The 12,422-nt window shown below is 29.4% G+C and overlaps 1 protein-coding gene, 1 long non-coding RNA gene and 1 other non-coding gene across 3 annotated transcripts; all 3 read left to right on the top strand.

Moving 5' to 3' along the window:
- The first annotated feature begins 5,407 nt into the window (after nt 1–5,407).
- Nucleotides 5,408–5,489, top strand: Trnas-cga. Its single transcript has one exon. It is a non-coding gene; the product is annotated as a tRNA-Ser (tRNA).
- Nucleotides 5,490–6,788: 1,299 nt separating this feature from the next.
- Nucleotides 6,789–11,779, top strand: LOC105834871 (MD-2-related lipid-recognition protein). The gene is made up of 4 exons (XM_012677686.2): nt 6,789–6,966; nt 10,374–10,499; nt 11,175–11,341; nt 11,582–11,779. The coding sequence occupies exons 1-4, from the start codon at nt 6,804–6,806 to the stop codon at nt 11,663–11,665; spliced, it is 540 nt and encodes a 179-aa protein (XP_012533140.2). The 5' UTR covers nt 6,789–6,803; the 3' UTR covers nt 11,666–11,779.
- On the top strand, nt 6,973–9,654 carry LOC118644350. The gene is made up of 2 exons (XR_004962169.1): nt 6,973–7,465; nt 7,609–9,654. It is a non-coding gene; the product is annotated as an uncharacterized LOC118644350 (long non-coding RNA).
- Nucleotides 11,780–12,422: the final 643 nt, after the last annotated feature.

A 12,422-nucleotide genomic window follows, 5' to 3' on the forward strand; every position in this document is an offset into this window, starting at 1 on the left:
TTACCATTTGTTACATTCTTCACGAAAAAGATATTGTTAGAAGTAAAAAGAAATAAAGCACAAAACACACACATATAAAGATCACAGAAACAAAGATTTAAGATTCAGTTGAGATGTTACTTTTACGTTTTCTCTATTTTCTTCAGTGTTTTCAACTTTTCGATTTCTTAAATTAGAATTGTAACTCACCTAACATCGATCTTCATCGATCTTCATCGAGCTTGTACCGTTATGATTTATTGTGCTGCCAGACTTAAAAGAAACTAAATTATAAATTTTTATATTTTGAGTACACAGTATGAACGCAATAATGATTGATGTCACCTCATTATTGTTTCGTACTTACCCGAAAATCACGATTTCTTCGTGAAGCGTACTGTCTGACTGCATTAAGAGTGATAAAAAATGCGACCATAAGAAATGCTGCGTTTCTTATTAATATGCATATTCCATAGTTCATCTAACGCATTGACTACTGCCTCATTATATACATTATAGCCACATCATGTTCTATCATTAATGTTCCATGAAAGATCTCGTGCGGATGAAATTTTTCACATAGAACAAAAGCACATATGCTTTAACGCATAAATTCTGTTTAATTTGAGCAAATTAATCTCAAAATAAAAACACAATGTAGTTTTTATTTGTTATTAAAAATGATAACATAAAAATATAAAACTTACATTACAAAACTGCAATTTCTTTAATTACCACTTATGTTTACCATAGTTTTAATTTCCTCCTAAATATTAATATTATTTAACACATAAACTGCAAATTTTCAATAAAAATATTAGTCAAGTAATTGACATTGCGGAATATTGTTTACTTAATCATTTCTAGTTTAATTGTATTGTTTCGGGTGCACCTATCTTATTAGAATACAATATGAAGTCAGACAAGCAACGCGCGCGTTGTGTCTTCAACCAAAGAATATATTTTAATTAAAGAGGCGTAAATAAAAATCTTGTCAGGGGCGAAAACGAATCCGGTATATCACAATACCGAACGAGAACACCCAGTCGTATCGAATGTAGGTTACACATTCGCTCGCCTAACATCGCCACTTCCTTTAGAGGCTTTCCTTCCCCGTGTAAAGTAAAAGTGCCGGCGCGAGAGGCGTCGCGCGTGGCCGGCCACTTTTGCACAACATTCTCATTCAAATCACCAAGTCGATTTTGCATTCCCGAGAGAGCTATCGCTTTATTATTATCCCCCGGAGTGGCTCCTCCGATCAATCCGCCTACGCTTCTCGTATAATCACCTCACGAGTCGTTTCTGCTTCCTGTGGTAATTATACTGTGCCGCGCAACACAAACGAAGTGCAAAGTTTGTCTTTTTTCTTTTTTAAACTTAGGGTTCTTCTTCTGTTTAGACGCTGCGCCGCGACGTACACGTTTACGTAATTCGATTCTTCGCACGTCGAAGTGTTTTTGCGAGGGCGCGAAGAATATCTTCTTCAATGACTCTGCTCGTCAATAACACGAAGTTTATATTATCGATGCTGAACAAAAGAAATACACAAACTTTAGATGAACAATGAATTTTTATCTTTATCCTTTCGATGAATTTTGATCTTTATTCTTTATCCTTTGATATGATTTTTAAATTCGTATCATGTCGACGCCACCATATCGGAGTGCCTTTATTTTATATCTTCTTGCGTCATAATTTTGCTGACGCAATTTATGTCATTGTGAATCACGTCCCTATCGCAAAGATAATCTATTAAAGTAAATTATAGTTATCTCATTACCGTAAATGTACTTGACAAAAAAGTAAAAGTTGCCGCCTTAGAATATCCATATTATAATAAATTAAACAATTTGTAGATACAACAAAAATTTTTGTCTTTTAAAATTTAAAATTGCATATTATACTTTGAAATTAAGAACTAAACATTAATAAGAAAATTAGATGAGTTATAAGCTTTAAACTAATACGAACAACGATTTTAAAATCAATTTTCAAAACAAACAACTTTTTATGTAATAATAGTACAATAAATATATTTTTCTTTAACTTTTTTACGATTGTAAACGTAATATGTCTAAAATAATAAAGGGCATTCAATATGATACAATAGACACAATGACACAGATAAATAGCGGGTCAGCGCGTTGCGATAGATAGCATTCGCGTTTTCCATTATTCGTTAATCGCATTGCATCGTCTCGCGTGAACGACGCGGAATTCGTTCGATTGCACCGATTCTCGAAATGCTCTCTGCGGACATCATTGTTCACCGACTTACGCCATTGATAAATCTCGTATGCTTATTGCATAAACGGCTCACGGCCCATATATTAACAATCACATATTCGCAAAAGCATAGAGATTATGTTTCAAATCATCATTCGAAACTTCCTCTATAATAGAAATAAATGTCCATAATCTTAAATTCGATTTATAAAAGATTAATGAGCAAGTATTAAAGTTTTTGATTGCATACAACATATTTTAAAAATTTATCTTTTAAATATTTTTTTATATACTGAGATAATGTTTAAAATGTTACTATATCTAGAACCGAGAATATCCAACTCTTAGAAGATTAATTAAATGAGTGATTAACGTTTAAATGTGTGTAAATATTTGTAAATATTTTATCTTACAGTACGCATGAGCACTTGTATAAGTGGGAAGACAAATTTTTAACGACTGTTTTTTGGTTTTGTATTAAAATGTGCAAGTGCGAGAAAAATGTCTAAGACAAATGACATTAGAAAAAATATAATTTTTTAACAATTAAGTCCCGGCAGCACTCACTTTATCCTAAAATATCTGCACAAATATAAATATGTAAAATGAAAAATTTCTAACGACTTCTTTAGTGTTTTGTGCCGAAATATAAATGTGCGAAGGCAACGTCTAAGAAAATTACGTTAAAAAAAAAATAATTGATTAAAAATCGAATCCTGAGAAAATTTAGCTTAATCCATATATTTATAAGTTTAAATTAATATTGCATAAAAAATTTAGAATTATTTTAAGAAGAATTTATATTAATTTATATTAAATTTTATATATAGATATATAATATTAAAACTAAATTAATGAATAAATTTAAGGCACGCAATGTTATGTTCTAGTTTTAAATAAAAAAATTATTTTGATAAATATATGCAGTAATACTTTTTTCTCCGATTTTTCTGTAATTTTTTAACTTGGTGTATTTTTATATGTAGAATATGTTATAAAAAGAAAAAAATTATTGTGTAAGACTTATTTTTAAAAGTTTTTTTATGCCAATAATTAGAAAAATAATAATTTAGGACTCTAAAATTTCGTACATGCTCATTAATGTTATCATTTATGAGTTAAGTGATCCATTTCACTTTCTATATCGTTATGCGTACTTATTAATGGTGTTATTTATAAATTAGTAAGTATGCGTATATTATCTATGTGTATTATACATGTGTATTCTTTTAATTGGTTTTTTTATTGACCGTGTTCTATTTCTACATCTCTCTCTCTCTCTCTCTCTCTCTCTTTCTCTCTCTCTCTCTCTCTCTCTCTCTCTCTCTCTCTCTCTCTCTTTTATAGTCTTCAGATAAGCCTAAATATGTTTGATTTGCGAAAACGTCTGTGTCGTATATATTGCAGTACTATAATATTATTACTTCTAGTCTAATCACTATCTACAACTTACTATTTACTTACTCACAAATGTTGTTGTTCATTCAGGTAATTTTGTTAACTTAGTTAAGCATTACACTCACATTGTTTATCTTCTGTTATATTGTAATTATCAAATGTATATCTTATTTGCTCCATAGCTTGCTAGGGCATTATTACAATAAATCAATCAATCAATCAATCTCTCTCTCTCTCTCTCTCTCTCTCTCTCTTTCTCTCTCTCTCTCTCTACCCGTCTCTCCCGGTTTCTCCCAGTCTCTCCCGGTCTCTCCCCATCTCTCCCCGTCTCTCCCGTCTCTCCCCGTCTCACCCAATCTCTACCCGTCTCTCCCAATCTCTACCCGTCTCTCCCCGTCTCTCCCGGTCTCTCCCGGTCTCTCCCGGTCTCTCCCGGTCTCTCCCGGTCTCTCCCGGTCTCTCCCCGTCTCTCCCCGTCTCTCCCGGTCTCTCCCCGTCTCTCTCGGTCTCTTCCGTCTCTCCCTGTCTCTCCCGGTCTCTCCCGGTCTCTCCCGGTCTCTTTTGGTCTCTCCCATCTCTCCCCGTTTCTCCCCGTCTCTCCCGATCTCTCCCCGTCTCTCCCCGTCTCTTCTCGTCTCTCCCGATCTCTCTCGGTCTCTCCCGGTCTCTCCTCGTCTCTCCCCGTCTGTGCGTGCGTGCGTGCGTGCGTGCGTGCGGCGTGCATGCGCGCGCGCGCGCGTGTCTCCCTCACTTTCCTAGAAAATTAATGTTTTCTTTAACTTTTAATATTTTTTTAATCTAATACACAAACTCACAAACTATAAAAATTTAATTGTCAAATGCTGACTGTCAAATATGATAGCAACAGACGACACAGTAAATTAAATTACAGAGCACAAACTTAACAACTAAAAACCAAACAGCATCGCGGAAAAGCGATAACAAAATTAATAACGTATCTTTAAAAGTGGCTACAATTTCTAAAGATTATATATTAATTTTCCTATTGTAACACAATACTCACACAACACATATTTTTCAGAAAGCTTTCTGAAAGATATCTGAAAGATATCTTCTGCTAGATTTCTTTCAGAAAGCTTTTTAAAAGATGTACTGTATGAGTAATTTCTTACTTTAATGAAACAAATATATTGTTATAATAACACACACATTTTAAAAATATAAATATTCAAATAAGTATTAGATCAATAAAATACATTACATTACACACACACATACATATGTCATATTTATTACTTTATCGATGGAGTTCAAGGAGATAAAATGCTTTCATTTATTAATAGCTGGCCAACAGATGACGCTATCTCGGAAGATTTTCAGTGGTATATATATATGTATACACACATGTATATGAATATATTATTGAATTTTAGATTCATTAAATAAATAAACAACTTATGTATAAGAGATAAAAAATATTATATAATATTATTTCTACGTAATTGACAATAAATTTTTTATTTTTACTTTAAAATAAACTAATATTTTTTATTATTATATTATATTATTTACATTTGTGTGTGTTTTATAACAGAAATTTCATTATAAAACTAATATTTTTTATTACTTATAATTAATTTAAATCTTATATCAATGTACGTGTACTTATCTTTAGTCAAAATTAATTTATTTAAAATGTTATTGAGATTTTCTTTGTGTTATTACTAAGCAAATACATTTTTTTATTATAATATTATTTTAGTTTTTTGAAAATCAATTTAATAATAGTGTTTAAATAACGTCTGCTCAATATCTTCAATTTTATATAGTCGTGATAACAACAGCTGCGGTGTCCGAGTGGTTAAGGAGTTGGACTCGAAATCCAATGGGCTTTGCCCGCACAGGTTCGAATCCTGTCCGCAGCGATATATTTTTTTTTATTAAATTTTTTTCCATTAATTTTACATTACTTACAAGATATTTATTTATTGTTGATGTAAATTATAAATATGTATCTAATATATTGTTAATTTTTATCACTTTAATGCTCCTGAATCTGAATTGAAATAACATGCAGCCAGCTTTCTTTTTAATCTTTTTATAAAAATCTTTTATAAAAATGTAATACTGATCAGTATTAAATTAACCAGTAATTATTGCTTATTTTGAGTATTAGAAGTACTAACAACAGTGGTTTTAATACTTAAAATAAGTATTAATTAGTAAAGCCAATTTAATATATTCAGTATTATATTTATATAAAGAGTCATACGTTTAACTGGAATTATTTTTTATACTTTAACCAAGGATTATAAAAATTTTTTTTAACATTATTATGTATGTGTGTAACAATTGTAAGAGTTAAAATAAACATTAACATAGACATGAACTTCTCTTCAACCTTACATACTGTATGTTTAACATCAATCGAGCATTACTTTATTTTTATTTTTTGGAAAAGAATTATAAAAGATGTCTTTATAACTTTTTATATAACTATATAACTTTTGTAGTAACTGTAATAAGTAAAACAGTTATTAAGTAATACGTTAATACATTTAAAAAAAATTTTTAAAATTAAATAAATTTACGCTAAAAAGACCATGCTGTGTAGAGATAATCTTAATTCGTATCAGACAAATGTGTCAATTGTACTATGAAAAATACTGTTGCTGTTACAGCAAATAATTAAGATATGAACCAAAACTATTTAATTAAAATAAATAAGTATTTGTCTATTTAAATACATTTCGCAGAAAAAAACTTTATTTTTGTTATATGAAATAAAATTAAAAAATTTTGTGCCTTTTTAAAAGCTATTTTATTAGGCATTTTTTAATAGCAAACAAATATATTACATATAACAAAAAATTTAATTGCTTCTGTAAAATGCATGTAAAATATTTGTTTATACTAACTAAACAGTTTTTGTGTTCGGTAAACTTAATCAAATTATTGCAAGAAAACATCTTTTTCTAGCGCAGTTTAAGTTAATTTCGATTATCAACAAAAAATAAATGTGACAAAAATTGTTAAATATTTTCGACATCCGGGATACACGGAGGGTTATCGTGAAATAGCGTTTGGCTATTTCGGAACCGTCTGGACTAGTCTGACGCGATTCCACGGAGAAGGATATGCGACCGCGTCGCGCGCATAAGTTCCATCGTGATCAAGACGCTATCTCAATTGACCTATGGCCCCACCACCCTCCCACGTAGTCTCCGTTCCGTTATCTAATGTGTGAACCGACCCTTACGTCGACCTTCTTTCATTTGGCTACGAACCACCGTCCATTGAAGATGAACCGGAACATCGCGCTTGCCACTGCTACCATCCTGATCCTGGCCTTGTCCACGGTCTACGCAGAAGTCGTACATTCAACACCGTGTCCATCCAGCTGTAAGTATCCTCCTCTATTTTAATTAGCAATCGCGATCTGCTTAATTAAACGGCGCTAATGACGCGGAGATCTACCAACGAGCTACGTAATAGCGACGGAAGTGACAGCACGTTCTTGCTCGTGATGTCGTCAATGACTCTTACTCGTGCTCGGCGTCGTAATCGGCGGAAGTTGAAAAAAAATGGGGTTAAATCGTGTTGTTCGGTAGATACGAGTAATAGCGTGCTTTTATTGCTCCCGGAGCGACGAACTCTCGTTTAACGTGATTGCGACGTCTCGACAGCGCGCGTAAATAAGTCGGACATATTTAAAATAGAAATGGCTCGGTGACTTTTATTTGCGCATTTTTATTTCTAACCTTTGATAGAACTATCGCATATTTTGGAGAGGTGAAGTTATTTACAAGTCTGACGCCGTCGCGAAATGTTCTGATTTCAATAAATGTGTAATCAGATCAAATTTTATTGGGACGGTCTCTTTCAAATGCAATATTTTTTGGTAATTATTGAAATATTAATTCTTGCTAAATAAAAGTTTGAATATATAAACTAAAAATTTATTGTCTACATTAACTCATTTAATTTATATTTTTTTAATATAGATTAATAAGCAAACAATATTAAACATATTATTGTTTTTAGATTTTAGATGATTAACCCTAGAAAACAAAACTGAATTTGCCTTCAAAGACAAAAGTAGGGCAAAATGTCACCCCAAACTTTGGAATGTCTCAATCTTTTCTACCAGCTGTAAATTAAGTAAATAATTAAGTAATGCATTTTCTTCGTTTTATGAAGAAAATAACGATGTACATAAACATGATGTTTTTTTGTCAGAGAAATATTAAAAAATTTATTTAAAGCAAAAGAAACACGAAAAATATGCGGAAATGAACGTAATTTGAATTTCGTTTGAGGTGATAATGCACTCCGCATTTGTTTTCTAAGGTTAATATTTAAATGTTCCCAATAAATTGGACAATTCGTTTAGTTAAATATAAGGATTAAAAAAATTTTTGTATGAATGTTTTCGATAATACACAGAATTTTTTAAATATACAAAAATTCTAAATAATAATAAACTTATCATAAAATTTTTATTTAGATGCACTTTTTCTCATTAAAACATGCTGAGCATTGTTATGAGTGAACATAGCAATCTTAAACCATGAACGACCCATAAACTGTGGCCAGCAAAGAAAGAGATTTCTGAGATTGAAGCAATAATGCTTCTTTCTATGCAAACAAAAGAAAGATTAATAGACTAAAATAGCATCATCTCTTTGTCTTTCTTTCTTACTTATTACATAAATCTTCTGCAAGTTAAAGCAAGATTACGTTTTACAATCCGTTACAAACTTTTCCGCAAGATATTGAGTAATGAGTCTCATAAGTGTTTGGATTTTTATATCAATATCTATATACAAAAAGAATATAACAACAGAAATTCTATTTTAAACCTGATATGTGTTCAGATAAAGTTGATTAATCAAATAATATAAAATATTTGTTTAAATTTAATTTATAAACAGAATACTGTTAAAATAATATAACAAAATGTTTAATTGTACAATATACAGAATGTGTGTGTGTGTGTGTGCGTGTGTGTATAGATTCCTTTTATTTCAATATTCTAAAAGATTTTAAAAGAATTTTTCATTATTAACTCAAGACAAAAACTTCATATGGTTATATAACTGTATATAAGTATATGACAAAGATGACACAATGTGTCAAAGTTGACGAGAAAAATTTCATTTTTTCCAAAAATTATAAAAATTGCTCAGATGTTATTTTGATAAAACTTTCTATATATTTCAAAGGTTATCTTGTATGCGTTAATATTTCTAATAAATGATATGAATGAAAATTATTGTAGACAACAGGAACGTCAAGGCAATTTACTATTCGTAAAAAAAGCAGTTAAACTTTTCGAATAAAGTTTCTCTCGCAGAAAAATATTGAATCAGTGAAGCGATAAAACTCTGACATAGGAGGGATATGTTGCACAGGATATTTTATGTTTTATAAATTTTTGATGCATGTTTATTGAGTATTCGAGAAAGTTTTTCCAACGCGACCTGTATGTAATTTATAACCAAGTCATCTGCAAAAAGTGAACTAAGTAGTGTATCTCGCAAGAAAAAGGTCAAAATATTCGTGTCTTGCTCGCCCAAGCAGAAACTTCACAGTTTCGAATAGTTTATATCGATCTGCCGGGATTATAACGTCAATGACTCGTGCTACGTCATTGCACACTATTATTTTTTATCTCTTTTGCTAAAGCTCATACATGTTTATTTCATGATTTCTTAACGGAAGAAAAATGATACTTTTATAATATCTGCATAGACGTATAATGATAATTTAGCACAAAAGTAAACACGATATCAGTAACTCATAAGAAGTGTTGCGCAAATAAAATTTCTTCTTACTTAACATTGTATAAGTCATGTTCAACAGAAATCAACACTTTAATAAACGCTTTCCATTGATTAGATTAAATACTTTTATGGTAGATCTAAAAGAATAATCTCTTTTAGCGAAGAAAACTATACTATATGCACAAAGATGAATAAGTATAAAAAATAAAAAAATAAAAAAAATATAGATAAAAACGCAAGATAGCAAATTTATAATAGATATTTAACTCTAGAAAACAAATGCAGAGTGTATTATCATCCCAAACTAAATTCAAATTACGCTCATTTTTGCACTCATTTTTCGTGTTTCTTTTGCTTTAAGTAAATTTTTTAATATTCTGACAAAAAACATCATGTTTTTATTTAAAAAAGACGATAATGTATATAAACAAAGAAAATGCACTATTTAATTTACTGTTAATAGAAAGGATTGAGACATCCGAAAAATTTGGGTTATGGTCCACTTGACGCTACAAAAGTTTCGAAGCATTCTTTGATTGCTCAATTCGTAAAATTCTTTGTTTCGATTGGTCAATCAAACGCTTCGAAGCATTTGTAGCATCAAGTGGACCGCAGCCTTGGAGTGACGTTTCACCCTGCTTTTGTCTTTGAAGGTAGGCAAATTTAGTTTTGTCTTCTAGGATTAATGAATTTTTTATTATACTTAATTGTTGTAAATGAGCTACTAAACAAAAAACTAATTATAGCTAATATAATTTTTTATTTGGTTAGATTTTAAATTCTCTCAAATTTTTCTTTTTTTTTTAAATTTATTTATAAGTATTTGTACACTCTTTGCTTTACTTGTCTCTTATACTGTTAAATCATATTCTTATTTTAAATGCTTAAAATCTTAAAATGCTTTGTTTGCCTGTCAGTCTGTCCTTTTCTATATCTTTCTTTTTTATAAGATATGAAAATTAAAAAATGGCTAGATACAAGTAAATTTTCTATCTAAAAATCTTGTTATCTATTATTTCATAGCTGAGGAAACTTCACAATGCACCATACACGAAGTACGTGTTGATCCATGCAGGGAAGCTGAAGAAAGAAAGCCTTGTACTTTAAAGAAAGGTCGCAATGCAAGCATAAGTTTTGACTACACTACTCGTAAGTATATTCAAAGTAACATATATACTTGATATATTACATACATTAGTAATGAAGATGCATCGTAGAAACACACAGTAAATATTTTCGACCTTTATGTTAAAATAAGAAAAAATGGTCAAATTTTTATGTATACAATTATATATTTTATATTTATTTAGTTTAATATTTAGGTACAAAAAATGTAACAATAATAATTGTAAGAAATTATTGTAAATCTTAGTAATATGTTTTGAACAAAATATAAAACAAAATAATTTTCAAAATAGTAGATATTACTTTTTATTATTTGTTGTATAATACGACTACAATAATCCAAATATCTCACAATAAGACGTATTATTAAAAAATTAGTATTTCAGTAGGAAACATAATAAAATAAATTAGAATAAAACTAAAAACCCATTTATATGTAATCAATTAAAAAATATTTTTGGAGGTTCATATTTTCATTTTAATTCTTTAACAAGTAAAAGATATCTTTTATTTTTTAAAACAGTATCGATTTTAGAACTGAAGCTGTTACACATTAATAATACATTTTATATGCAGTTTATATGAGCTGAGATAATTAAATTAATATATTTTTAAAACATATTACAATCAACACCAAGATTTAGCTGCTTTAGGGCTTCTCAACTTTATTAATATGTTTAAATGTGCATTTTATTTTAGAATTTAGTGGACAGTTGTCTAGCAGGGCATACTGGGCTTCTGAAATCGTAGATTTGCCATTCTTAGGCATGCCGCTCGATGCCTGCTTATCCACCGTTTGTCCAGCTTTACCTGGTCAAAAGCAAACATATTCAATATTCTTGCCTATCTCTAAGAAATTCCCTGCGGTAAGTAATGCTTTCCATTTTAACATACAGCATTTGTAAACTTCTCAGCAAGCTTTTTATATTTGTAACTTTCTATTTCGAAATTTCTTGACAACATATTAAGATGTCTGAAACCAATGCAGAAACATTAAGCTTAAATATAATTCAAGAAATAGGAAAAAGTTTACAGTGCATAAACATTTCTGATATAAAAACAAATTGATCTTAAATTCACTTAGATTACTTTTTTTTTTATTGCAGCGAACGTATGATCTCAAGTGGAAGTTGTGGAATGAACAAGAACAAGAGTGCTGTTTCATGTTCCCAATTAAATTAGTAAAATGAATATGTTCCTAAAATAAAATTGTTCTTAAATTTTCAACGTATCATTCTTCTCAATGATTATAAAATTCACCAATCAATAATTTAATAAAACAAACGATACAATCATGTTAATAATATTGTCTTTCATTGTATACCTTCCTTTATATTATGTCAAAAACAAAAAATATTTATCAGATAATAATTGAAGTATATATTATTACAGTATATATTATTACAGAATAATTACAGTATTATAAAAATATATTGTTAGACTCAATCAATAATTCTCAACAGTTTAGTTTTGTAGAAGTATTAAAAATTGATTTTGTTTAAGGTGTTTTAATTCTTTTAAGTAGTTAAAAAATATATATATATATATAATTTGGATTTATCTAACATTACACAAAATGTGTAAAATTGTTTTCTGTATCATTAAATATATATACATCCCATATATTTAGAACATACGTGACATAGAATTAATTTTTATCAATAATAAATAATACATTATAATATTAGACGTGCAAATTAATTCTCGGTCTAAAAATTATAACCTCTTCATTATTTTTTTAAACAAAACAGCCTTTTTTTAGAAGAAATCTGTAACTTGCCTCAGAGATAGCAAAAATTTGTAGATACTGTTGGAGATTACTTTCCCGATTCAACTGTGTATTAACATTTTATAAATAAATGTTTAATTTAATATAAAAAGGCTGAGAATTAATTTGCATATCTAATACATTATTTGTTGATATAAAAATTGTTAAAAAAGAAAAAA

Source organism: Monomorium pharaonis, chromosome 2, assembly GCF_013373865.1.
Source record: "Monomorium pharaonis isolate MP-MQ-018 chromosome 2, ASM1337386v2, whole genome shotgun sequence".
Classification (NCBI taxonomy): Eukaryota; Metazoa; Arthropoda; class Insecta; order Hymenoptera; family Formicidae; genus Monomorium; species Monomorium pharaonis.

Bases quoted from the DNA above. Each gene is read 5' to 3' on its own strand.
- LOC105834871 (XM_012677686.2), top strand. From the start codon at position 6,804: ATGTGTGAACCGACCCTTACGTCGACCTTCTTTCATTTGGCTACGAAC. The intron at 6,967-10,373 runs GTAAGTATCCTC...ATTATTTCATAG, and splicing joins AACACCGTGTCCATCCAGCT to CTGAGGAAACTTCACAATGC. The intron at 10,500-11,174 runs GTAAGTATATTC...ATTTTATTTTAG, and splicing joins AAGTTTTGACTACACTACTC to AATTTAGTGGACAGTTGTCT.